Source organism: Oryzias latipes, chromosome 18, assembly GCF_002234675.1.
Source record: "Oryzias latipes chromosome 18, ASM223467v1".
Taxonomy (NCBI): domain Eukaryota; kingdom Metazoa; phylum Chordata; class Actinopteri; order Beloniformes; family Adrianichthyidae; genus Oryzias; species Oryzias latipes.
The window spans coordinates 26,877,114-26,905,056 of NC_019876.2; the positions used below are offsets into that span (position 1 = coordinate 26,877,114).

General features: G+C 41.5%; 4 protein-coding genes across 8 annotated transcripts in view; 1 reads left to right on the forward strand and 3 right to left on the reverse strand.

Annotated features, from left to right (window-relative positions):
- Positions 1-15,293, reverse strand: part of LOC111949234 (C-C motif chemokine 5-like) — a 30,638-nt gene extending 15,345 nt beyond the window's left edge. Inside the window, exons 1-3 of one of the 2 annotated variants that reach the window (XM_023965880.1) lie at positions 15,063-15,224; positions 14,886-14,997; positions 14,514-14,774 (exon numbers count right to left, since the gene is read on the reverse strand). In XM_023965880.1, the coding sequence (XP_023821648.1) occupies positions 14,690-14,774; positions 14,886-14,997; positions 15,063-15,132 (267 nt within the window). In that variant the 5' untranslated portion in view covers positions 15,133-15,224 and the 3' untranslated portion in view covers positions 14,514-14,689. Of the gene's footprint in view, positions 1-14,513; positions 14,775-14,885; positions 14,998-15,062 lie in introns of those variants that run through there. The other variant, XM_023965882.1, reaches the window with a different exon arrangement.
- Positions 492-4,309, forward strand: LOC111949232. 2 transcript variants are annotated; one of them, XR_002875251.1, is made up of 3 exons: positions 492-850; positions 2,825-3,191; positions 3,264-4,309. XR_002875251.1 is itself a non-coding variant. In XM_023965878.1 (2 exons), exons 1-2 carry the CDS (start codon positions 2,802-2,804, stop codon positions 3,510-3,512), a joined length of 639 nt encoding a protein of 212 aa, XP_023821646.1. In that variant the 5' UTR covers positions 2,607-2,801; the 3' UTR covers positions 3,513-4,309. The 2 variants fall into 2 exon arrangements, 1 of the variants encoding a protein (XP_023821646.1); XM_023965878.1 differs by lacking the exon at positions 492-850 and having other exon boundaries at positions 2,607-3,191.
- On the reverse strand, positions 5,707-6,453 carry LOC111949233 (C-C motif chemokine 13-like). Its single transcript, XM_023965879.1, has 3 exons — positions 6,250-6,453; positions 6,061-6,172; positions 5,707-5,947 (listed from the first exon to the last, which is right to left on the reverse strand). Exons 1-3 carry the CDS (start codon positions 6,317-6,319, stop codon positions 5,854-5,856), a joined length of 276 nt encoding a protein of 91 aa, XP_023821647.1. The 5' UTR covers positions 6,320-6,453; the 3' UTR covers positions 5,707-5,853.
- A 5,313-nt stretch (positions 15,294-20,606) lies between the features above and the next one.
- The window catches only part of tbc1d14 (TBC1 domain family member 14), a 41,815-nt gene continuing 34,478 nt past the window's right edge, over positions 20,607-27,943 (reverse strand). For all 3 annotated transcript variants that reach the window (XM_011487736.3, XM_020711781.2, XM_020711785.2), the window contains 3 exons: positions 27,202-27,311; positions 24,057-24,315; positions 20,607-22,197 (listed from right to left, as the gene is read on the reverse strand). In XM_011487736.3, the coding sequence (XP_011486038.1) occupies positions 22,129-22,197; positions 24,057-24,315; positions 27,202-27,311 (438 nt within the window). In that variant the 3' untranslated portion in view covers positions 20,607-22,128. The remainder of the gene's footprint in view (positions 22,198-24,056; positions 24,316-27,201; positions 27,312-27,943) is intronic.

Below are 27,943 nucleotides of genomic sequence, written 5' to 3' on the forward strand. Positions count from 1 at the left end.
AAGAAAGCTTCTGCTGTTCCATCTGTCTGGATCTGCTGAAGGAGAAGACTTTTGATGTCTTCTTGTCAAAGATTCAATGATTTTTATTATGGCCTGCAGCAGTCACAGACTGCAAGCACCATATTGATTGATTGATATTATTGTATGTTTCTGAGAGAGTTGATGATACTGATCGCAATGCTAGCACTTTTAGCCAAATTAGCATAGCTAGCATAGTTAGCATAATTAGCATTTTAGGCAATGTGTTTTTTGAGAGTTGATGATGCTGATCGCGAAGCTAGTACTTTCAGCCACATTACTACAATTGGCATAGTTAGCATAATTATCAAATGCAGCTTTCACTAGCATTGATCAAAGGTGGGCGGTGAGGGCGGCGAATGTGCGTAGAGTTGGGCGTGGAAGGCAGGTTGCGTCTGCGGGCCATACAACGTCGCTTGCGGCTTTAATTTCTGTGTTCTTTGACCTGTCTGTTGCTCCCAGACCACCTCCTGGTCCTGCAGTTGTCCAAAGGAGACACATAAATGGCAACACTAGAGCACAGTTTGCAGAAATGATCAACCTTGAAAACGCCTCTGGTGCTAATGGTGATGAATTAGTGAACACTGTTACTTCTAGCATTTTGAATGTTCTGGATGCCTTTGCTCCTATGAAGATGACAATCAGATAAAGTAGACAGAAAGCTCCCTGGATAAACAATGATTTGGTCAGCGGACAGAAAAGGCACAGAGCTGAGCAAAAACTCCAGGTTCATCATGAAATCTATAAGGGAGAGTTGTACACCTACAACCAAACCGTATGCAGAACATGGGCAGATACTTTTCTGAAATCACTGGAAGCTGCAGCCAGATCAGTGAGTGTAAATGAACATGTGCCACTTTATCTGTCAACGATGCTCTGATGTGTTAAAAATATGTGAATTACAATTTATTATTTTTTAGCACTTGTAAAAGCAGAAGCAACCAAAGAACTGGACATTAAGTCAACTATGAATAAAATTACAAAAAAATAAAAACAATAAAAGTTTAGGGGTTCAGCTGTTGAGTTTGGTTCTGATGCTGCTTTGGTTTGTTCTGATTTTCCCCGTCTGTCTCTCCAGGTTCAGGCTGTCTTCCTTTAGTTAAAGAAATGTCCGTCAGCTTAGCGTCAGCTCATCTGCTCTGTTTCGGCCCTCCTTTGTCATGTTTCAATTTATTTATGAAATGTTTTAAGTTTCTGTCATCAACCCAGGTCTCTGGTTTTTGGGGTCCCTGATAAAAATAAAATAAAATTAAACAGGCAGGCCCACTAGATCTGCTGGAGTTAAAATCCTTAGGAAAGAGATAAAAGTTGCTGCAGTCCAGTCTGGAAAAGATGAAAGAATGGTTCACTTGTTCCAGAGCAATAAGATTAACTTTGCTGATTAGCCTCAAGTGATAAAACTAGGAATACTGCACTGACCTGTTTGTCAAATGTAAAAAGCCTGTCAAGGTTTACCCCAAGATTCCTCATAACAGGAGCATTTGAGGGGTTCAGGGGGCCAACAGCACTGCAGCAACATGTCAGCAGGTCAGTTTTTCCAATAAAACAAAGCAAAAGTAAGTTTTGTTTTCATTCAGACATAGGAGGTTCAGATCCATCCAAGATTTTATGTGATCTACCTCTGTAGATTGTCATCCAGCTCCACCAGATTATAAGGGACGGTGGAGCTCTGTTGACACTCTCTCCCTCTAGCTTACAGCCCCTCACAAACCCAACCTAACATTACTGGTGCAACAAAAATGGCAACCAAAATTGGGGCCATCCAGCCGGCATGAATTAGGTTTTTTCTTCTGTCCTCCATTATCAGAAAAATGCAACAGCATGTTAAAAACACAATTTTCATTGGAGAAGGTCTTTAACCCAAGTTCTCCTGTTTTGACTGAATGAGGCTCCACAAAGCTGTAGTTTCTTTTTCTCTCTAAAGCACATGCGTCAAACTCAAGGCCCGGGGGCCAAATGTGGCCCGCCATGTCATTTTATGTTGCCCCAGAGAGCAAGAGAGTTTTGAATTTCTTAAAATAAAAAAAATGAAAATTAGTGTGTATTTATTCCTATCTAGGGGGAATTGGACTTGAAAGGTCGGATTGGGCTACTATACATTAGGGCTTAAACACTGTCCATATAACCTAACCTGACAGAATCAAATTTAAAAGAATTTATGCTAGAGTAACAAGCAAATACATGTTTTCTATAAAACGTTATAGTAAATAAATAATGAGTTATTTAACATTAAGGAGTAGTTAGGTTTATTTTTCATTACATTTAGTTACATGTGTAAGTTATATCTGGCCCTTTGAGGACAGCCACTATGCTGATGTGGCCCACAGGGCAGACTTAAGAAAGCATTACACAGTTCAGGAAAAAAGTTGTTATTACTGTTGTTTCTTTTACAATAACTTATTTAGTATTTTTAGTGTCCTTGCTCACATATGACACCATCATTTTGTATTGTTTTATCAATAGAAATCGAGAGGTATAGGAAAATCGGAGTGGTAAGGCGCACGAGCGCCCTCTGCTGGCAATGGTTTGCAACTACAAGACTGACATTTCAAACCTGTGAGAAAACATGACACGGCAAAGGAAATAACAAAGGACAAACGCTATTGTTCTTATGAATGTTTCATTTACAATAGCCTATTTAGTATTGTTAGTGTTCTTGCTCACATATGACACCATCATTTCTATTGTTTTATCAGGTCTAATACTTCAGAAATGCTCCATCTGGATGAAACCATTTAAAGATCTTGCAGGTGTGTTTGTACAGCAGCTAGACCTGATTCTGGATGTTTCCTCGTTCACATCTCAGGTGGAAACTGAGCAGCAGGAGTTGGAGGCTCTGTGGCGCTCGGCTCAGGCTGTGGCGCTCGGCTGTGGCGGCACTGAGCCCCCATCTGGGTGAAGAAGCAGCTCGGGCCAGGGTGGAGGCCAGCCTGAGAGCAGAGAAACTCGCACAGGACAGCCTGTCCCAAGTGCGGCTGAAGCACTTCAAGCTGACGTTAAGGATCTGCAGGCTGGAGGCGGAGCTCAGGGAGGAGGAGGAGGAGGAGTTCAACAGGGAGGTCCTGGAGGTCAAAAACCAGCAGCTGGAGGCTGAGCGGCGGCAGAAGGAACTCACTGAAAGAAAAGCTGCAGAGATAAAACAGCTGATAAATGAGAACATCAGGGTCTCCCAGGTTGGTACTGATTCAGGTTGACATGGTCTTCTTCCCACTTGTGGATCAACAGATTCTGTGCTGCTGTTTGAGGTCCTGCCAGAGGTGAAGGAGAAACTCTGCCAGATTCAGGTGGAGGTCAAGAACAAGCTTTCAGCTGGCAGAGGTGGAGGCCGTGGTGATGGACAAGAAGGACCTCCTGACCCGGACCAGACAGGCAGGCGATCACCGGAAAATCGTCTATCATCGCAGCTTCCACCAGACCAACTTCATCACCAACCCAAGCAATCCAGAACTCTCCACCGCAACTGGGATTTGATAAAACCTTTTTCAACTCACTAGTGGGTCCAGCCCCCATTCAACAAAACAACTGTGTTGTTTTCTAGAACATAGTTTCTGCAGAGCAGCAGGAGTTGATTAGAGTTGTAGGTTGGACTGTTGGCGTGGAGGAATCCCATCCCCTCTTCCTCTCCCCATTGCTAAGAGCTCCTCTTTATAATTGCTCTTTCAGTATCTCACAACCCCTCACACCCCCAACCTAACATAAGTGGTGCAACTAAAATCAAGATCCATTTCAGAGCTATCCAGCCATCCAGTTCTGATCCAGATTCCAGCTAAGATGAGGAAAACTAAGACGTTCATGGATCTATTTGTCTCATAGTTCATGAATCAGAATGGAGCGGAGCTGGGAGCTTGTGGCCCCTCCCCCAGCGTATTTCCTATGTCACAAACAGGATTAGGAAATACTCAAAATGCAATTTTAACCTTAATTTTTTATATGTGTCCTGCATCATCAGAGAAATGCTACATAAAAAGGGTTAAAAACACCCAAAACACTTCAAAGCTGAGATAACAAAAGGCCCCAGCTGTTCCTGGTGAAGTCTGCTTCCTCTGAGACTCCTGACACGAACCAGTTGAGCTGGATCAGAATGAAAATGGGTCTGAATCTACAGCTTGCATTGACAGTTCTCTCCTGATGGGGGCGCTGTGACCCACAGCTGCCCTGTCATGCTCAGTAGCTGCAGCTGGACACTGCCTGGTTTAACAGTTTGGTGTTTTAAAAATGTCATTTCATGGCTGTGATTAATGTCTGTATTTGTTAGAGTCAAACGTTTACTGTGATAAACTCATTAACTAGATAACGATGGACTTCTGAAATTACAGAATCGCTAAACCTCAGATGACCTTCCGTGACCTTAGGATTAATTTGAGAGCAGTTTGTCTCTTTAACTCCTTTTGGACTTAAAGACATTTAGAGGAGCCAGTTTTAGTGGACAAGAACTGAAGGATTCACAGTTACTGTAAATAAATAAATAAACGATTTATTTGAGATCTGTTTCTGCAGACACACATTTAAAGCTGAAGGTCAGAAAAAACAGATGCATCACTGCTTTGCATGTTTAGGAGAACTGCAACGATGTTCTGAGTCAGGAACGTCTGTGTTTGTGACTGAGCTTCACAACCAGGAAGTGGTTCTGAAATCCACTAACACTGGAATTTCTGCATGAAGCTGCTATTTACTATTTAGCTTCGGCTGTTTATATTTTACAACAGCATTGCTCTTAAGTCTGCAGACTTGGTTCACTACAATTTTAAGTCTTCATACAAGTTTTAAACGGCGCTACATGGTTCTTAACCCAAATGATATGTAGGGGCAATACAGCGTCAAATAAATGACAAAAATATTAACTCAGTAAAATGAAGTGTCTTCAGTAAGGAAAGCTTCTCAGCGGAACGCTGAGGGACTTTAAGTTCAACTTTTAAATGCAACATTTCCTTTTATTATAACTTTCTTTAAAAACATTTTGTTTTGTTTTAGTAAAGAATTAAGGAAGAAGGAATGGGGGAAGAACTACTTGTTCTGATAAAGCAAAGTTTAAAAATATAAAGACTTTCAGTTGTAAATCATCGAAAACAAACAATCTCATTTTTGGATTTCAAACTTTTTAAAAGAGTAATAATCTGTAAGTGAACATCTACATAAATATTTAAACTTACTCTACTTTGATATTTGTCTTAATTTCATTCAAATATTTAAGATTTTGCAAAACAATATGTAAAATTGGACTAATAATGTGCACTCTGGGTATTAGAGAGAAACACAGTGGAGGTGTTGAATATTTAACAACAAAAGCCTAAAACCTTTAAGTCATTTCCTGTCATTCTTGTGGTGCTACAGTTTGTGGGCAGTTTTTCATCTCAGCAGTTTTTCCTCCACAGAACTTCAGCCTCATCCATTGATAGATTCTATTTTTTAACTGTTTAGAACATATTTATTCATTTATTGAAGTTTGGGTGAACTGATTTTGTAGTAATTTGAATTGAATGTGTTTATTTTGAATCAGAACAGACTGAACGTCATTAGCTGATCATTTTGCCCAAAGAGTTTTACTTCTGAATGTTTGAACACAGAGAGTTGAGAAAAACACAAACCTTCATGCTTTTTTTTCATAGAAAACACACTTTTTACCTCAATTCATAAAGGATTTTACAAGAAAAATGTTAGAATTGTTAATGTAAAGTAGAAAATGACAAAGACATAAAAAAATGCTTTTATTATATACAAAATAAAAAGAACATGAACAGACAGAAAGAAATAGTTGTACAGTTGACTATAATAAAAGAATCCAGATAAAAAAGTGGATGAAAGGATGAAAAGTGATGATCCGACTGCCGTGTGACTTTAGAAAGCCTTTTCATCCAGAAACTGCGTGACCTCTTTGACCCAGTCGTCATTTGGATTCACACAGACCTTTAAACCCCGTTTGGTCCTTAAACTAAAACCAAAAGGTTCACGTTTAAGTTCTTTGCAGATTAAAGCAGACAAACTGAGCGATGATCATTCAGGAAGCTGTGCTGAAAGCCTCAGGATGTAAAGAAAGTTACTTACATGACCGCAGACCAGGCGCAGCGATTATCAGTCAGATTGTAGGATTTGATTCGTTGTTTTTGGATCTTTTTTGGGTAGAATTTGAAGCAGCAGTTTTCGGGTCCAACTGCATCTGAAAGAAACAAGCAGTGACTAAATGATCCTCACTTTTTCCAAATGTGAAGCGTTTTTGCTCCAAAGTGAACTGACTGTTGCAGGAGACGGTGCAGAAGAGCGCCGCTCCCAGCATGCAGAGCAGGAGGATACAAGCAGTCTTCATGTTGGAGGCGATGAAGGAGAAGGAGATCCACACAGCTGATCTTTGAACTGAGTCCGATGTTCTCTTGAGGAAGAAGAGTCAGGTTGTGATCAAAGTGGCGTTGTGTCAGAGGTGTTACAGAGGGAGGGTGGCTGTGGTGAAAGGGGGCCGATTGAGCCGATAGCTGAACTTTCCACTCACTTCTATTGAGAGGTGCAGAGGAAATGCAGCTGTGGTTAGAGCAGAGGTCAGACTCACGTAGAGACAAAAGCTGACGTTTCTGCAGCCTCCAGTGAAGATCACATTACACCAAGGCTTTCTTTCTTAGAAAATTGAATAAATATTTGATGCTAATGTTCATTTAATTGCATAAAAGCATGAACTCATATTTGTAGTGAAGGGTTGTCCTCTGATGGAGCGTTTGTCAGAGTTTTCACAGAAACTGCAGCGGCTTCAACACACATCTGCTTACGAGGAGAAACTGAGGATTCATGATCAGTGTTTGTTTTTCACCTCAGTTGAGTGACCTGACAAAAAGAGCAAATTTCAAGGATTCGTGAATTCAAGGATTTAAAATTTCATGGACTTAGTCTTTAAAGGATGTATAGATTCAAAACCTCATGCATTTAAGGAATAAGAACTTTTGGATTCAAGAGCTGAGGGGTTCATGGATTCTAGAATTCACCAATTGGTGGATTTAATGATTTACAAATTCAGAAATTTATGTATTCAATAATTTTAACATTCATATATTCAAAGGTTCATGGATTGTGGATTCGGAATTCAATGATTTATGGATTCAATGATTAATGAATTTAGGAATTCATTGATTCAATGATTTAAATAATCATGAATTCCAGGATAGATAGATAGACAGATAGATATAAACTTTATTAATCTCCCAAAGGAGAAATTCAGGTGTCCGGTAGCAAAACACACAACCACAGACAACAAACAACAGTAAAAAGACAGTTCATATCAGGCAGGTTCATTAAACAGCCTGATAGCTGTAGGGACAAATGAGTTCTTAAAGCGCTCTGTCCTGCAGCGCAGTGAAAGGAGTCTATTAGTCCGTGTGCTCCTCTGACCTGACATCGTGTTGTGCAAAGGATGTATGAATTCAAGAATTTGTGCATGGAAGAAGTCATAGATTAACCCTTGTGCTATCCCTAGGCACTTTGACATTGGGAGTTGGGTCATCTAGACCAGTGTTTTTCAACCAGTGTGCCGCGGCACACTAGTGTGCCGTGGAAGATGGTCAAGTGTGCCGTGGGAAATTACCCTCATTAATCATTCACTGATCTAAAAACATTTCCCATCTCCAGGAAATCAGCTCTGTGTTCATCCAAACAGGCCCTGATTAAACACTGAGTAGTTAGGAATATAAAAGATCTTAAACTTACTTTTTCTTGTGTTTATTTAATTCTATTAAAGACATTTTGATAAGAATGACGATACCGCGATTAAGCTGCAGCTATAACTGTGTAAGGAAAAGTCCCGCCCCTTTAACTGTCTCCGCCAATCATTCTTGAAAGTTTAATCACATGTCATCAGTCTGACCAATCAGAAGTGGTTAAAGTCTTCACTTCCTTGTTCTTAATTCTGCTGATAAAGTCGCTCAGTTCTAACAAAAATACCAGCTAAAGCTCGTCTTTAGCTGATGGTTCTTTCCAACTTTATCCACCTTTGTCATGGTAGGGAGAACACGTCAATGCAAGGGTGGGGTCAACTAAGATAGCACAAGGGTTATTTAATTCAAGGATTAATGGATTCAATTATTCATGATTTCAAGAATTCACAGATTTAAGAATTCATGGATTCATAAATTCATTGATTTGAGGATTCATGGGTTGGATGATTTCCAAATTCAATAATTATTTGAATCACTGGTTTAACTATATCATTGATCCATAAATTTGAGGATTCAATAATTCATTCATTCAAAGATTCATATATTAAACGATTCATGGATTCAAGGATTAATGAATTCAAGGATATTTGGATTTAAGGAGAAATGGATTTATTAATTCATTCATTAATGGATTCAATAATTTTACTTTTCATAAATTTATGAATTCAAAAATTAATTGATTTAAAAAATGATGAATTTAAGGATTCATGGATTAATGATTTCAAGATTTGTGGATTCATGAATTAAAGGATTCATTGATTACTGGTTTCATGATTAGTAAACACAATAATTCATGGATTCAATTATTCCTGAAGAGTCATGGATTCAATGATTAATTGATTCAAGGATAAAGGTATTTAATGATTTAATTATTCATAAATTCAAGGACTCTTGGATTAAAGGATTCATAAATTCAAGGCTTCATGGATTCACAAATTCCTGGAATCATGAATTAAAAAATTGATGAAATTTAATGAGTTGTAGAGTTATTGATTCGAGGATTCATGGATTCAATCAATCACAAATGCAAGAATTCATGGATTCAATGATTTGATGATTCATAAAGTCAAGGATTAATGGATTTGAGGATTAATGAATTCAAAAATTGATGAATTAATAAATTCAAGAGTCATGGATTCATGGATTCAAGGATTCGTGGATTGAAAGTTTATTGATTCAATGATTCAGAGATTCTATAATGTGATCATTCATTAATTTAAGGATTCATGGATTTAAGGAGTCGTGGAGTCATTGATTCATCGGTTTCATGGATCTAATGATTCAAAAATTCGGAAATCCATGGGTTCAGTGATTCATTGTTTCGAGGATTCATGGAATAAATAATTCACAAATTCAAGAATTCATGGATTCAAGGATTTGACTATTCATAAATTCAATGTTTCATAGATTTGAGGATTCATGATTTTAAGAATTGATGAATCCATAAATTAAAAAATTCATGGATTTAATGAGTCATGGATTCAATGATTTGATGATCCATAAAATGAAGAATTTATGTATTTATTAATTAATTTATTCCATTTTTCATGAATTTAATAATTCATGGATTTAATGATTAATTGATTCAGGTATTCATGGATTCAGTGATTAAAAATTCAAGTATTCACGTATTTAAGGAGTCATGAATTCATTGATTCATGAATTGGTAGATCTAATGATTCACAACATTTCACAAACTAAAGAATTCATTGACTCAATGATTCTAAGATTCATGTATTTATGAATTCAAAGATTTAAAGATTCAGGAATTCAAGGATTCATAGATTTAATAATTCATGGATTTAATGATTCATTGATTCAAGGTTTCATGATTTCAATGATTCATGAATTTATAAATTCATCAATTTAAGGAGTCAGGGATTTAATGATTTATTGATATGAGAATTCAAGGATTCACAAATTAATGAATTCATGGATTTAAGGATTCTTGAATTGAGTCATGATTTCAAGTATTCATGGATTCAATGTGTCATTGATTTAGCAATTCATTGATTTAATGATTCATTGATTCAAGGATTTGTGAATTTAATTATTTATAAATTCAAGGATTCATGAATTCAAGAATTCCCTGTTTCATTAATTTAACGTATTTAAGGAGTCATGAATTCAGTGACTCATTGATTCAAGGATTCATGGATTCATGAATTTAATGATTCATGAATTCATGGATTCAACAATTCAATTACTTATAAATTCAAGAACTCCTAGAGTCATGGATCATGGATTTTTGAATTCAAGGATTTATGGACCTATTGATTCATAGATTTAAGGATTCATGACATCACAAGTTCAAGATTCCGGGGATTCAATAATTTAATGATTTCACCCTTGCCTGATGCGACCAGCTGAAGTCACTCACCTCATCAGCCTGCAGCTTCTTGAGGAGATCCAGGACCAGTATCCGACGCCAGTTCGTTATACTCCTATGGTGCTTAGTTTGGTCTACTCATGTTTTGTCCATGCCTGTTTTCCCCCACGCTAACTCCTTACTCTCCATGAACACCATGTTCGCCTCGTTCTGGAAAGACTGTTAGAGAACCAATTATTTGTCAAAGCGGAGAAATGTGAATATCATGTCTCTACCATTCCCTTTCTGGGTTATATCATCAAAGCCGGTAGCATCCGACCGGACCCGTCCATGATCAAAGCTGTTACCGGCTGGGAAGTACCGGAGACACGCAAAAAATTACAACAACTCCTGGGTTTTGCAAATTTTTATAGGCGCTTCATCTGCAATTACAGCAGCATTGCTGCACCCCTCACTCAACTCACTTCTGTCAACAAACCTTATGTTTGGACGCTGCTGAAAGCGCATTTAAGAAGCTCAAAGAACTGTGTGTCTCCGCCCCTATACTCAGACAGCCTGAAGTTAAAAAACAATCTATTTTTGAGGTAGATGCCTCAGATTCCGGAGTTGGGGCCGTACTCTCCCAACGTGAAGATACTTCAGGTAAACTCAAGCCATGCGCATTCTACTCCCGCAAACTGAGTCCCGCCGAACAAAATTAAGATGTCGAGAACAGAGAACTTTTGCCGTTAGAAGAACGGCAACATTGGCTGGAGGGGGCAGAACTACCATTCATCGTTTGGACAGATCACAAAAATCTGGCCTATTTATGATCCGCTAAAAGACTGAACTCCCGTCAGGCCCGCTGGTGTCTGTTTTTCGATAGGTTTAACTTTACCATCACCTATCGCCCCGGGAGCCGTAACATCAAGCCAGATGCACTCTCCAGGAAATACAACTCCACTGAATCTACCACAGAGTCGACCATCATCCCTACATCCTGTTTTGTGGGCAGCCTGACCTGGTACATTGAAACTAAGGGCCAACAGGCCCAAGGTGAGGCACCTGACCATGTACAATGTCCTCCTGGAACTCTGTTTGTGCCTGACTCTCTTAGGTATGTCGTAATCACCTGGGGTTATACTTCCTGGATAGCCTGCCATGGAGGGGTCCATCGGACTATAAGTCTCCTCAAGAGACGTTTTTTGGCCCTCCATGGAGAAGGACATTCGCAAATATATTGCTGCTTGTACCACCTGCGCTCGCTCTAAGGCTTCCAACTCACCTCCTGCTGGACATCTGCTTCCTCTTCCCACTCCCAGCCGTCCTTGGTCACATATTGCTGTGGATTTTGTGACCGGACTACCACCTTCCCAAGGCAACACGGTAATTTTTACCATCATTGACAGCTTCTCTAAAGCAGTCCAATTTATTCCCCTACCACAGCTTCCCACACCCACGGAAACCGCTAACGTCCTGATCAACCAAGTTTTTCGCCACCATGGCATCCTCAAAGACATTGTGTCCGACCGCGGACCTCAATTTGTTTCCCAGGTGTGGAAATCATTCTGCTCCGCCCTCGGAGCCACAGTCAGTCTCTCGTCCGGCTATCACCCCCAAACCAATGGACAAGCGGAGAGGGCCAACCAGGATTTGGAGGCTGCACTCAGATGCCTGGCGGCTCAAAACGGCGCTGACTCATCCAAATACCTTGTATGGGTGGAGTATGCTCATAATACTCACCCCCCTCCTCTGCCATGGCAATGTCTCCCTTCGAAGTCTCCTTAGGGTACTCACCACCTCTGTTTCCGTCACAGAAACTCGATCTGGCAGTGCCCTCTGTTCAACTCCATCTTCAATGGTGCCAAGAGGTTTGGCACCAGGCTGGGCCAGCTCTCCTCTGCACCAAGGAGAGCAACTGCCGGATCGCCAACCATCACAGGGTGGTGGGGCCCAATTACCAACCCGGACAGCAGGTATGGCTTTCGTCGCGGAACATTCCCCTCCAGGCTACCTCCCGTAAGTTGGCACCTCGCTACATTGGACCGTACGTCATGGACCGCATTATCAACCCCTCATGTGTCCGCCTCCGACTACCAGCAGCTCTCAGGATCGGATTCCAGCATTTGGGTCTGCCAAGTCTCGCGTGATCATGACAATTGTAAAATGGATAAATGGATAAGAAAAGGGCCTCTATTTATGATCAGCAACAAAGAGGTGTCCCACAACCCACTCACCCAATCCATGCTATCAGCACATTATCTTCACTTTAAGATTAGGATTTAGAGGAAGACCCTAAAAACGAAAGCTCTGGTTTTAATGTGACTTCTAAAAACTTAAGTTCTTTAGGAAAAATGTCTGAATTTATAATGTTTTGGTTCAAAGCTTTCAGAGCTCATAGGTTAAAGAAGAGACCTACTAAATGAGATGTGCGCCAACAGTTCCAGAAGCAGAAGATCAGAAAAGTTCCAGGACCCGATGGAGTTTTTCCCTCCTGCCTGAAAGTCTGTGCTGACCAGCTAGCTCCCATCTTCACCAGGATCTTCAACAGCTCCCTGGAGATGTGCGTGGTCTCTGCTTGTCTCAAACTCTCCACCATCATCCCTGTCCCAAAGAAATACCCAGTCACAGGATTAATGATGACAGACCAGTCGCCCTGACCTCGGTGGTTATGAAATCTTTTGAACGACTGGAGCTGGACCACCTGAAGGTCATCACTGACCCTCTGCTAGACCCCCTGCAGTTTGCCTAGAGCGAACAGGTCAGGGTATGACGCAGTCAACATGGCTCTCCACTACATCCTGCACCACCTCGACTCTGCAGACACGTGTCCAGGGGTCCTATTTGTGGACTGTAACTCTGCATTTAACACCATCGTCCCAGAGCTCCTCCACCACAAGCTGTCCCAGCTCACCGTGCCTCTCCCCACCTGGATCACCAGCTTCCTGACTGACAGGAGGCAGCAGGTGAAACTGGGACGCTTCACATCCAGCACCCGGATCCTTAACACTGGCGCCCCCCAGGGGTGTGTTCTCTCCCCTCTGCTCTTCTCCCTCTACACCAGGGGTGGGCAATTCCAGGCCTCGAGGGCCGGTGTGTCTGCATGATTTCCAGATAGTCTTGCCCTACTCATGGCTGATTACCTGGTTCAGGTGTGTCCAGCCAATAATCTTGCCCTACTCATGGCTGATTACCTGCTTCAGGTGTGTCCAGCCAATTAGAACATGCCAGAGCAGGGTATGCTGGAAAACATGCAGGAATGCGGCCCTCAGTGCCCACGTCTGCTCTACACCAATGACTGCAGATCAGGAGCCCCCTCTGTGAAACTCTTGAAGTCTGCAGACGACACCACAGTCATCCGGGATGGTGATTAGACTGCATACAGAGGAGAAGTGGAGCGGATAGTCCTCTGGTGCAGCTAGAACCACCTGGAGCTGAACCCACTTAAAACGGTGGAAATGACAGTGGACTTCAGGAGGAACCCCCCACCCCCTCACAATTCTCAACAGCAGTGTACCCTCAACAGACTCACACAGGTTCCTAGGGTCCACCATCTCACAGGACCTGTGGACCCATCCCATTGACTCACTCCGGAATGAGGCTCAGCAGAGGTTGTTCTTCCTGTGACAACTCAGGAAGTTCAACCTGCCTCAGGAGCTGCTGGCCATCTTCTACACGGCAATAATCCAGTCTGTCCTGACCACATCCATCACGGTCTGGTTTGGATCAGCAACCAGACACGACAGGAACAGACTACAGAGAATCATCAGATCTGCTGAGAGGATTATTGGTTCCACTCTTCCCTCCATTCAGGACCTGTACCGGTCCAGGGTCAGGAAGCGGGCTGGCCGACTTGCAAAGGACACCTCTCATCCCGGACATTGCCTTTTCAGCCTTCTCCCATCAGGGCGGCCCTTTAGGACTTTGCACACCAAAACCACTCGCCACAAGGACAGCTTCGTCCCCCCAGCTGTCACTCTAAGAACTCCTGACTCCAGACCACTCAAGAACACAGTACAGAACCACAGAAACTGTCACACCAGAACTACTGTTGCATGTTTATTTATTCCTATATCTACCTCATAGTACTTTCTTTTTATTATTTATCCTCTCCTGTCTTATCCCTTTAAATTTTTTACATCTTTCTAGTGCACGTAGTTGTGCACGACAGCACAAGACACCAAAGCCAAATTCCTTGTACATGGACTGTACTTGGCCAATAAAGCTGATTCTGATTCTGATTATGAAGGTGAAGATGGAGACGGCCAAAGCATCTTCGGCAGCTGCTTTAACCACAGATCTGAATCCATCTGCTCAAAGACTTCAGCAGACTTAACATCTCTGACCTTCCAGTTAAAATAAATAACAGAAGATTGGATCTGTAGCTTTTCACCGCTGCGGTTTCTTTGCTGCAAAACTTTTTCTTCGTTAACGCTTGTTGTGGGTCAAACCACAGGAAATGATAACACTAAGATCTGAAGTTTAAAAAGCTTTTATTTTGTAACAGATAATGAACAGCCCTCATGAAAATGTCAAACAAATGAATGAGACTTAAAGACAGAAAACAGGAAAAAATTTTGATAAATAAGTAGGAAAATCATGAGCACGTCGGTGTTCATGTCACGTTTCTTTAGACGAAGCAAAGGAAGCTGTGAGGAGGAGCAAGACACCCCTAATTGACCAATGTTTGAAGGACTTCTTGAACCCAGGTGGCATTCTTTTCCACACAGATATTGAGGTTCCTTCTTGTTACAAAGCTGAAACAAAGAAAACACAAGTTTTTATTTCAGCGTTAGCAGATATTATGGGGTTAGTTAGACTCATAATCACTTCTGAAGCCACAAAGAAGTGAGGAGTGCAGCACTTACACGACTCCAGGTTTGGGACAACGATCATCGGTCAGAATGAAAGAACGGATTCTGGAGGCACTCAACGTTCCTGGGAAGAATTTGAAGCAGCAGTTGTCTGGACCGCTGGAACCTGAAGAAAACACATTTTTAGAAAAAAAAAGTAAATTAAAAATCATCCTTTTTGTCTGAACTCACTGTTGCAGGAGACGGTGCAGAAGAGCGCAGCTCCCAGGATGCAGAGCAGGAGGATGGCGGCGGTCCTCATGTTGATGGATTCCTCTGGAGACGATGAAGGAGAAGAAGGTGATCCTCACGGTTGATCTTTGGTTTGAGTTTGGGCTGAAGATCAGTCGGGGTGGTATTTATTAGGATCCTCAGAAAGGTGTCAGAAGAGTTAAAACAAAAAGAGGGAGGTCCGTTGTGGTTTGAAAGGGGCTGATTTTGCTGATGACAAAGTTTCCACTCATCTCTGAAGAGGTGCAGAGGAAAAGCACCTGTGGTTAGAGCAAAGGTGAATGCACAGCGGTGGATTTTGCAGCCGATTGCAACCATCACACGATTTCAAACAAGCTAAAAGGAAAAATTTGTTTCTAAATCTTCAAACCTATCTCAGATTTATGTATGTTTCTCCACAGATTTTGAATCTTCTTTATCTGTTGTTATTCGGCCTTTTTTAAACATAAACTGTAATTTATTTCATATTGATCTGATTTTAGCCTTTATAGTCTGAACAGAGGCCTTCTGTACGCCTGATCTCTGTGTTAAAACAGACATGTAGCTAAATGAAGTTTTAGTTTCATTCAAAGTTTACAGTCTGCAGAGTTTTAAGAATGGCAGACGCATGTGGGTTTATGAAAGACGACCTGAAGATAAGATCACATATTTGATTTCAGAACGTTATCAGCGATCTGCCAGCGGTTTGGATTCACGAGGTTGATTAATCTTTCATCTCAATGAAGAATTTCTTAACCCTCATGTTATGTTCATTTGTGAGGAACAGAGAGGATGTTCCTGGGTCAATTTGACCCGGTGCATGTTTTACTAATTAAAAAATGTCTGAAACCCAGAAAATCCTTACAAGCAGTGTGAGTATATCATCACTAACACCATTACCAATCATACTTTTAAAAAATTAGTGAAATGGTGTTCCTTACCTCTAACAGGTAGTCGTTCTATTATTAGATAATTCACTCGTTTTTCTTAAAAATATACATGTTCAAACTTTTTTTTACATTTTTCACTACTGTATTACTTTTGAAAGTCTAACATATAAAATACAATAGTTTTACATAAGATTGAAACATAATCTTGAAATTTTGTTTTACATACATGCATTGTGAACCAGAAAAAAACAAAATCACAATACAACAGACAAGCAATCACGATACGAAGTTGTGTGTGTGTCTGTACATATACACAGCACAAGAGTGACCAATCATCACACTGTGCTTTGTGCAAATTAATTTTTCACATTTCGCACAGGTCATGCTTGTCTTGACCTTGATCCTGTCTCCGGCTAGACTCCGCGCCCCCGGCCGTCCCCCCAACTCCATCTGGATGAAGCTCGTCTGCTGCACTCTAAATAGGTAGTTGTTGAGTTAGATAAACTTATTCTTCTCTGAGTTCTGTTAAATCGCCTGTCCGTCCTGGGGGAGGATCCCTCCTTCATGTGGGCACCCCTGAGGTTTCTTCGTTTTTTCTGAAATCCGTTTTTTTTTAGGAGTTTTCCTTGCCCCAAAGGAGGGTCTAAGGGCAGGGATGACCAGTTTAGTTTAGTCTGTTTGTTAGTTCAATTTAGTTTTTTCCTATTGAATTCTATGTATTCATGATCCTTTTGATTTTAGAAATTACTTTTTCAATGACCAATACGAAGCCCATCGAGACGACTGTTGTGAATTTGGGCTATCCAAATAAAATTGAATTGGATTGAATTGAATTGAATTGAGTTGAATTGAATTGACAGTCGCACTTCACCATTCTTTGACATGAATGTCTTGCTTGGAGGACTTGCTTGGAGAACAATTCCCTCATCTGGTTCAAAACCAGAGTCATTAGAAGAGTTTAGCTCAAGATAATCTTCTTCTGATCATGATCAGTGATGACTTCCACAGCCTCCTGGACTGTCATCGTTCTGCTTCTGCTCACAGCTGCAAATAAAGGAATACTAATTATAATAAGAACATCCTTGTACCTCCAGTTTTACTGCCGGGTCATATTGACCTGAACAGGATCTATGTGATATAAACATGCGGTTTGCATATATGTGAGATAAACCATTGTCATAATTTATGTTGAATACGCTAATTAAGGCAAGCAGAAGAAGTTTCATGCTGAAAAAATACTTTTAACCATTTTTCCTTGATGTTAAAACTTTAAGACGGGTCGATTTGACCCGTAACATAACAGGAGGGTTAAATGGAAAATTTCAAAAGAAGAAATAATCAAACCAGAATCCAGCTCAACTTTTATAAAACACTCATTTTAATTTGTGGTTTGCAAACTGAGTTTTCCTTTAAAGATATTTAAATGTTTGTACTTGAAAGGTCTACATAAGTGTCAGTCTAAATACAGGGAGATGGTTTCTGGAGGTGAGAATGGACGGATGAGGTTTTTCTCTGCTGGGATTGTCTTCAGGTATTTTATTACGACTTGCTTTAGTGAGTCTGACAGAACTCAAATGTACTTTTTCAGTGTAATACACTTCACACATTTGAACACTCCCACAGACCCAAAATTCAAAAACCCACTCCAGTGAAATGTGTTTTTACTGTTTTTTAAAATGTTCTTGTGTCTGACATATAGGAAATTAAGCATAAAACAGCATTTCTGAGTATTTTTTTATTCAAATCACTTTGAATCAGGACCAGACAAAAAAATGCTGTTGGTAAAAAATCATATTTGTGTTGTGGAAAATATTGGGGTGGGTTCCCTGTTCGCTGAAAATGGGCATGGAAACTGTTCTAGACATTTTTTTGGGCCCTAAAAATGTTGGGGCGCCCAGGAAACTGCCTGATTGGAAGTTTGCCGCTGCTTTGCATTTTGTTGCACCACTAAGAAAAATGGCAAAAGTGTGAGGGGCTGTAAGCTAGCAGGATAACGTGTAAACAGATGGATGAACTCCTGCTGCTCTGCAGAATCTATGTCACAGGTTTTTAGATTTGGGCCAAAAACAGCATAATCATAATTAAAAGAATTCTGGAAATAATTAAAAAATAGATCAAAAGATGATCTTTCAATTTTGGTGGAAATCACAAGAAATAAGTGTTTTTAAACACATCACTTATTTAAACATATATTAATTAACATAAGCTCTCTCAAAAGCCACTTCCTGTGTATTATATGACATTCTCAGGATTTTCACACGGAATTATGAATTTCTTTTTCCGGACGAGTTCAGTAAAGATATGAAAAAGAATTGAAGGGGAAAAATGTTACGTTTTGAACAGAGACGTAGCATTTCACTTTCCCCTCGATACGATTCAAATCCCAATTTTTGGGTTTTAGGTCTTTTTTTTCCAGATCCATACATAATTTGTTTATTACAAAAAACAAACAAATCTGTGTTTTAAATGTTAATGAGCAAGTAACAATTAGGAAAACCAATACTAATATTAAAAGCAGTGTATCAAATAGTTCAGTGGTGTAATATGGGTTTTAAACCGATTACTGTGGCATCCGAGTTTGAAAGGAAGTTTTTTCGTGGCTGGTCCGGCTCCTCTTTTGTCGTGCAGGTTGAAATGAAATTCAGACCACTTCCTGGTGAAGAGTGGCAGCTCTCTAGAAAGTTTCCTGTGGGGGCCAAATCGTAAGGGTGGCACAGCAGATGGTCTCTCATGTGGTGACAGACTGGAATGGAAAAGAAAAAGCTTCTATTTATAAAAAAGGGAAAAACCGGTTTAGACTGAAAGACCCATCGATCTATTTTCCAAAACTTATGGGTGAGTTTATCAATCACATCAGCTGTTTATGACACCCCCCCCCCCCCCCCATCACAATAGTTTTCATTTAAAAATGGTTTAAAATGTTTGGCTAAAATAAATTTTACAAGAGTTATGACATAATTGTGATTGAATAAATCCATGCAACCTGGAGATTTTTTTTTCCTTTTTTCCCCATTTTATAATAATAATACATTTTATTTAAAAGCGCCTTTCAAAACACCCAAGGTCACTGTACAAAGTTAGAGGTAAAACACAATAAAATCACAACATGTTAAAAACAATAAATAAATTGGATTAATTAGTAAAATCAGCTGACAGAGAATGAGAAATTGTGTTCCGGAAATTTTGACCTCGTCTTCACTTTGTTTGTGGATTTAAACATTTTTATTTTGTCTCTACATGTTTTATCTTTTGCTATACGACTCAAAAACCGTTTGACCAAAACCTCTGCAGCAAAACATTTTTTTTACAAAATCTACCACTCAGAATTGAGTTTTTGGAAAATGTTCAATGTGGAATCATTGTGTAATATAAAAAATATATATATTTAAAAAAAAAAAGAAGCTGGAATTTTACCAAAAGATGGATATCAAGCTTTAACACAAAAACAGGTACAAAGCTACATTTATGCAGCAAATTCTAAAGCAGAAAAAACAAAACTAAAAACTAATGCATGGACTTCATCCACATGAAACTTTTTGGGGTCACCAGGGTGCTGGAGCCTATCTACTGATGGGGAGGGGGGGTACACCCTGGATGAGTTGCCAGTCTATCACAGGTACAAACAACCACAGAGTCAATATTTGACCTATGAAGCATGTTTTTGGACTGTGGAAGGAGACCAGAGTGAACAAGGAGAACGTGCAACCTCCACACAGAAAGGACCCAGCTGGGAATTGAACCAGGGACCTCTCACTAACCTCTACACCGTTGTGCACCCCCCGTCCAAATACCCCGTTTTGAAATACCAAAGGAAATAGACAGAAGGTAAATGAGAATGTTTGAACTCAGGAAGTAAAACAGAGAAAACACATATATTAAGCTTTTAAAAGATCATTTCTGCCTTAAAAAAATCTACTCAAACTAAAGTTTTTTGTCTCAAATTTTCGGTCTTTTCTTATTCTGGAACCTCTGTGGATCTCCTCCTCGCATTTGCAGAGTTCTCCTGTGAGCTTCTGCCGTAAAAACCTCACCGTGTGCAAACCAGCAGCCGCCCTGCACACTGTCTAGACTCCTACTGAAGACTTTCTCACTTCTGATTTGAGACGTCAGCTCGTTTTCTAGCTAAAGTTTTGTATCTGACGTTGAAATCGACCGATGAAGGTTTGTCTCTGAAGGTTACTAAAGGTTGGAACTGGTCTGATGTTAGAGACGTCTTCTGTGGCTAATTCAGGAGAAAAATGAACTTTGTTTCTATATTTAAAGGTGTAAAAGTAGAATAAAATAGAACTTTATTGATCCCATAGAGGGAAAATGACCTTATTTGACCTGCTCTCCTTTCAATAATTGACACAAAACTTTATTTATTAGTGCATGTTTTATTTCAACAGCTGCAAATTTTTATAAAAAAAACCCTAAATTTCAACTTAAACTGATTGAATTAAAGTTTAACTATAAATGCTTTAACATTTAAAAGTTTTGGTTCCTAATCGATTTTTAAAAAGCACTTTTGCGTCGTTTAAATGAACAACTTTTTCCTTTTATTGGTCCTTTTCGGTCAGAGAGAAAGCGCAGATACCTTTCTGAAAAGGACGGAGTAGATCTTCAAAGTGTATTTAGAAATGAAAAGGTGAGACAATTCCAGGTTAAATATGTACAGCTTTATTAAAACTATCACATATGTACACATTTCAAGTGAGATAAAATTGCGTGACGACCCTCCATTCTCTTGGGTTGACGGCTCTCTGGACAACCAAAGAGGCGGACGATGGGAAATGGAACGGTCCAAATCAAAAGGCAGCCTCAGCTGGGATAAAAGCTCAGAGCTGCTCCTTTAGAGCCGGCCTGTCTGCCTGTCTGTCTGTCTTTTGGTGCAACAGTGACTGACATCTTTGTGGAAACCTACATGAACCGCACGCACACCAACAGAGCAACTTCAGCACAAAAATCACTAAAGGAAAAGGCGGGAGATGGAAAACCAACAACCCCTTCGAAACCACCAGCCATGACATAAAGTGATGCGAGGCACGGCTTTGTGCAAAACGCTCTTATTGCAGCTCTGCGGCGAGGAACCGCAGCGGAGGATTCTGGGAGGGGGAGGGGGGTGCTCAGTCTGCTGCACGCTCTGGAAAGCTGCCAAGACACCAGAGCTCGTCTTCATTCGTTCCTGGAGAGTCCTGCCGTGTCACCCTGATGGAAACCAAATAAAGAGAAAGAGGCGCCACAGACGAGCCGTAAAGGAACGCAAACGTTCCCACGTTCCACGGCGGTCCACGGCGACCGCTGAAATGGATTTTCTCTTTATTTTGATCCGAGGCGACACAGACAAACGGCTTCAGCTGACGGCGAGAACCAGCCGTCAGCTGAAGCTGAACTAGAAACCAAGACGGGTTCAGAGGTCAGAGCCAGCGGGCCGTTTCTACGGATACCGACGGAGCATCTACAAAGTGCAATCAAGCAAAGAAACAAATAAAAAGGAGGCAACTGGTTTACCTTTAAAGCACAGAAGAGAGGCGGAGCTGCAGCCCTTCATTAGTCTGCTGCTCCAACCGTTTCTGCCTCCTCCAGATAAATATTAAATAATTGGATGACGGACGTCACACCGAAGCATTTAAAAATAATAATAATAATAATAATAATCAGCGTGCAGCAACAAACATAAATCCACATTTGTAAAGTTGAGAGAGCTTAAAAAAACGTTTCCTTCTTTGAAAAGGTTTCCAGGTGAGATCGAACCCGTCTGAGGAAAGGAAAGTTCAGGTCGGGGAGCCTGAGAAACGCCGGCTGAAGCTTGACGAGGACGTTTTTCCGTCATCGGGAGTTCCTCTGGAAGGACGGGTGGGGGGGGGTTGATGCAGCCTCCCGCATCGGCTTCCTGGCCCGATCGCATCCGCTGAACGAGGAGGCATCGCTACATTCTTCGTCGTTCCCAGCTTCACCTTCCAATCAGAGCTGGGGGGGGTTACAGGGAGGGGGTGGGGGCAGTAAGGCCTCTAATTCCGCTGGCGCCGCCAGACCTTCACCTGAGCGCTGGTTCCAGTTCGAGCAGCTGCTTTTGTCTCCCAGCTGAGGAGGGAGGGGGTCTGGTTCAGGTCCATCCAGCATAACGGGCTTTCCTGAAAAAGCCGGGGGTGGGTGGTGGTGGGGGGGCAGATGGTTCCTCAGCTCAGGGCTTCAGCTCCAGACTGTCTGGCTCCTGACCTCTTCTGCTCCGTCAACACCTGGAGGACCTGCGGGGGCGGAGGGAGGCAGAAGCTACAGTCATTCTGTCTGTCTGGGGGGAGGTGCTGACATTTTCAGTACAATAACTGCAGTTTATTAAGTTTATTGGCCTGGTGCCAAAGGGGGGCTCATCCATGAATCAGGCCCCTCCCCCCAGGACGGGTACAACCGTATCAATTCAGTTATCAGTATTGTAGCCAAAATTGACAAAAAAATGGACATTAGTGATGAAACGACTGGAACCACTTCAGCATCAGCAAGGTGAGTGCAGCCAAGCGCCGTGGCAACGAGCACAACAGCTCCGCCTCTCAACGCCGCTGTTTATGAGCGTCCAACACTGCACTGCACGGCAGCAGCAGGACTCACTTGTCACAACATTTCTCTGTAGTACCAAAACGGACCCTGGTGAGAATATTCAGAGCCAATTTTCATATTTATATTTACGTCTAAGGTTTGAGTTTCTATTGTAGCAGTTCACACTAATGTGGAAAAAAAGAGTGAGAACTGAAACTAAAATAAATAAGCTGCTCCCACTGGTAAAACAAAAGACATCAAGAAGTTTTAACATCCTCTTTAACCCTTGTGCTATCTTGTGGGGTCCAGATGACCCCACCCTTCCATTGACGTGTTCTCCCTACCATGACAAAGGTGGATAAAGGTGGAAAGATTTCATGTAATCCATGGACACCAGTGAAGATCACAAATCATTGAAGCAAAGAGGTTCAGAGCACTGTCTAGTGGGTCTAGATGACCTGGACCCCACAAGACAGCACAAGGGTTATACCGGTGTGAATCTTTGGTATTCTCCTAGTCATGTGCACCTATACAGGAGGTTGACCCGTACAGGTGTTGGGTTGTTGTGTCTTCTGCAGTTCCCTTCAGGTTTGAAAGAACACCTCAAGGGGCGTCACTAAAACTGAGTGTACCATTGTCCTTTGGTAAGTGTTTCGTGAAGGATTTGAAAGACCAATGTAGGCTACGTATGGGAGGTGCTGTCGTACGGTGTCCTCAAGTCCAGTTGAGTCATTAGGACAGTGCGAGTGCTGGCTTTTTGCTGACCACACGCGAATGCCGCACACACGCAAGTAAGTGCCTGCAGGACGAACACACAAACGACACTTTTCTCACAGTCAGCCTGAACGCAAAGAGCCCAGGTACAGCACTAACACACTTCCTGCACAGTGTGCAGGTTTCAGGTTAGGCCTCACCCAAAACGTACCCTTACGTGTTGTATTAGCGTATTCTATGACCAGTCGCTCGCAGCAAGGCTGTAGAAAAACGTGTACAACAATTTTCCTTCTACAGGCTCACAGAGCGACCACCTGCGTGCCCCGTAGGTTTACCCATTTTCACGCACAGACCGGCCGTATCCACCCATGGGGGCAGTTGTGACTAGGGCACTAGATGGTATTTTAGGAGATCGGTTGCTTCAGCCCCAAACTTTCCCTCTGCACAAATACAGGAGGATGGAGCCACCATTGAGCCCAAAGCCAGGAGACCTTGACCGTGTGCAGTGTTGGGGTCACAGAGGATACCAAAGGGATCTGCAGTGGCGGCGTGGCAGAAATCTGTGCTCAGGAGCCCGTCTGATGCAGAGCCTAAGCGGCTTAGGGTTTGTGGGTGTCAACCAGAACCGTCACCTCTGAACTGTGCAGTCTTTGTCAACATGTTGACACCTATGAACAAACACTTGAGACACTCTGACTTTGTCATCAGACGCTAAAAGACTCTTGTTCTGTTTGAAATGACTGAACATGTTTCCCATTGTTCTAGGTTATCATGAGAACTTATTGGATAAAACGCGACTGAAGGATTCTTTTTCTAGAACAGGAAACAAATGAAAAGGGGAAGATCCAGACTTTAGCACCTGCGCCCACTTCCTGTTGCGGCTGCTCATGTGCACCGCAGCGATGTGCTGGAAGAGCTCCTCTGCAGGAATAAGGTCCGGCAGCCGGGTGAGGAACTGAGCCATGTGGATGAAGTCCATGCAGGTCAGCACGTCCTGGTAGAGGCGCAGCACGCCCAGCGCCGTGCGGAACAGAAACTCTTCGCCGTCCCGGCAGAACACGTCCCACACCCGGCAGGCCAGGTCCAGCGGCAGCGACTTGCTGTACAGCGTGAAGATCCTGGAGGACCAAGGAAAGCGTGAACACGAGGAGTCAACTTTACTTAAATTACACCCCAAATGAGCCTCGTCTACTAGGAGTGTGTATCGGCAAGAATCTGGCGATACGATACGCATCCCGATGTTGTACCAGAACACATTTTCTTCATTTTTTTCAAAGTGTGACTTAAAAATAACTCTACCTGAATATCAATACATCAATAATTATAATAAAATTCTAAAATTCAGTTTATTTAATGATCACAATGTCTAATATACAGTCAGGACCATAAATATTTGGACACATTCTTTCTAATTTTGTTTCTCTACATTACCACAGTGAATTTGAAATAAATCAACTCAGATGCCACTGAAGTGCAGACTTTCAGCTTTTATTCCATGGGTTGAACAAAAATATTGCATAAAAATGTGAAAAATTAAAGCATTTTTCAAACACAATCCCTTCATTTCATGGGCTGGTATTCAAATGAAAAAACTGAAAACAAAATGGTCATTCCTAATAGTTGACAGCCTGAAGTTTTGAACTCATGGACATCACCAGATGCTGGGTTTTCTCCTTCTGAATGCTCTGCCAGGCCTTTACTGCAGCGGCTTTCAGTAGCTGTTTGTTTGTGGGCCTTTCTGTCTGAAGTTTAGTCTTCAACAAGTGAAATGCTGCTCAATTGGGTTAAGATCAGGTGACTGACTTGGCCATTCAAAAATATTTCACTTCTTTGCTGTAACCCTTGTGGTCTTTAACATTGGGAGTTGGGTCATCTAGACCCACTAGACAGTGCGCTCTGAACCTTTTTTCTTCAATGATTTGTGATCTTCACTGGTGTCCATGGATTACATGAAATCTTTCCACCTTTATCCACCTTTGTCATGGTAGGGAGAACACGTCAATGGAAGGGTGGGCTCATCTAAGATAGAACAAGGGATAATAAACTCCTGAGTTGCCTTGGCTGTATGTTTTGGGTCGTTGTCCATCTGTATTATGAAACGCCGTCCAATCAGTTTGGCTGCATTCACCTGGATCTGCACAGACAGTTTGTCTCTGAACAACTCAGAATTCATTGGGCTGCTTCTGTCCTGTGTCACGTCATCAATAAACACTAGTGTTCCAGTGCCACTAGCAGCCATGCACGCCCAGACCATCACACTGCCTCCACCGTGTTTTACTGACGATGTAGTGTGCTTTGGATCATGAGCTTCTCCACGCCTTCTCCAGACTTTTCTCTTGCCATCAATCTGGTAGAGATTGATTTTGGTTTCATCTGTCCAAAGAATGTTTTTCCAGAACTCTTTTAGATGCTTTTCAGCAAAGTCCAATCTAGCCTTCCTATTCTCGAGGCTTATGAGCGGCTTGCATCTTGCAGTGTACACTCTGGATCTACTTTCCTGCAGTCTTCTTTTGATGGTAGACTTGGATATTGATACACCTACCTCCTGGAGAGTGTTGTTCACTTGGTTGGCTGTTGTGAACGGGTTCCTCTTCACCATGGAAATGATTCTGCCATCATCCACTACTGTTGTCTTCCGTGGACGTCCAGGTCTTTTTGCGTTGCTGAGTTCACCAGTGCTTTCTTTCTTTCTCAGGATGGACCACACTGTTGATTTTGCCACTCCTAATACTGTAGCAATTTCTGGCATGGTATTTTTCAGTTTTCTCAGCTTAAAGATGGCTCCTTTCACCTGCATGAGCACGAGTCCTCTAATCAACTCCAGGCCTTTTATCTGCTTCACTTATAATGACATAACAAGGGAATTGCCCACACCTGCCCATGCAATATCATGGAAGTCAATTGTCCATTTACTTACGAGCCCATAAAATGAAAGGATTGTGTTTAAAAAATGCTTTAGTTTTTCACATTTTTATGCAATATTTTTGTTCAACCCATGGAATAAAAGCTGAAAGTCTGCACTTCAATGACATCTGAGTTGATTTATTTCAAATTCATTGCGGTAAAGTACAGAAACAAAATTAGAATGAATGTGTCTCTGTCCAAATATTGATGGTCCTGATTGTATATAAGTTGCTTTTACAAATTCATAGTGCTTTTATTTTGGTAACTTGAAAAGCAGAAAGGGAAAAGTCAACATGGTCTGATTTTGACAAAATATATTTCTGTGTAAGAAAAAAAATAGAATGAATTTGCCTTCACCAATAATGTTCTAAAAGAATGATAGAGGAAATAAAGTTCTGTTTATTTTCAACATTAATGTCGTTTCTCCAGGACTTTGAAACAGTTCAGGAATCTGAACGGCGCTTCAAAAACAAAAACAAAACAAAACACTGAATCTTTCCAGAAATATTAAAGTGTGATGATGAGGCAGCATGAAAGGATGAAGGAGACGCTTTAATGTGGCGAAGATGCTTTGTGTACATCACAGTCTGCTCTGCAGCTGCCGCCACGCTTTCTCACACGTGGAAGTAAACTGGTATTTCATCGCTCATCGCCGTGACGTTGGCCTTTTTTCAGAGCGTTGGACTCATCACTGTGATCCATCGCAAAAAACGATTTTTTCCAACAACTAGTGGAAACCAAACCTGAGATTTTCCGAATGAAGTTGAATGAGGAGATTTGTTTTCTTTTATGACAGACAAAGCTCTGTCAATTCAGAGATTACTTAAATAAGGTTTTACCTCATTAAATTCCAAACATACATGTGAAGCTTGACTATAACAGGGGGGCATTTTAACATCAATAGATAAATGCAGTGAAGTGTACACAGGAAGAACCTGAACAGAACCTAAACCACCATCATCCTGTCTTCTTAGAAACGCAGAAAACCTGCAGCCATCAAGTCACTAATCCAGAAGTAGTTTCACTACGTCGCCTTCATCATCAGACAGAGTGAAGAAAACATGGGAGGCAAAAATCAATAAAGATACAATCAGACTCACCAGTCGATTAAATAAATATCGGGGGTCAAGTTGTTCTTCTTGAAATGTGCAAAGAGCTTTGGTAGATTTTCTTCAAAGAACACTTCAAATGCTGCAAAGTATGTCAGCATCTGCAGAGAGGAGAGAAGGTGGTCTCAGACACAAACCCAGGAGCGCTGACTCATTGAATGTGTGGCCGCAGGGTCGGGGGTCCGCATTACAACATCACGTTTACTGTAGCGCTGAGTCATCAGCACAAAACCGAGTCGGTTGTGTTCTCGAATAGACAAAAACACTCCCCTTCAGATGTTTTTGTTGTTACAGGGGTTTTAAGTTTTACGCTTTTATTTTGAATAGACACTTCTGCAGGACAAGTCACATGATCCACTTTCAGCAAATAAGACTAATGATCACACTTCCACTGCTGTGCTCTACAGCTGATTTGCAGATATCTTATTTAGCCCTTGTGCTGTCTCGTGGGGTCATCGGGACCCCACAAGACAGTGGGCTGAACCTTTTGAAATCCTCTCCACCTTTATCCATCTTTGTCATGGTAGGGAAAACACGTCATTGTAAGGGTGGGGTCATCTGGACCCCACAGGGTAGCACAAGGGTTAGAACGATCTCTTTAAAGAGAAGTTTCCTATAGAAAAGTCTTCAAATTGTCAGTGTTTCCTGTCTGGTGATAACTTTTTCTATTTGTCTATAAATAGTACCACTGAAATTGTGCGATTCCACAGAAACCTGTGATGTGTGTTCACAC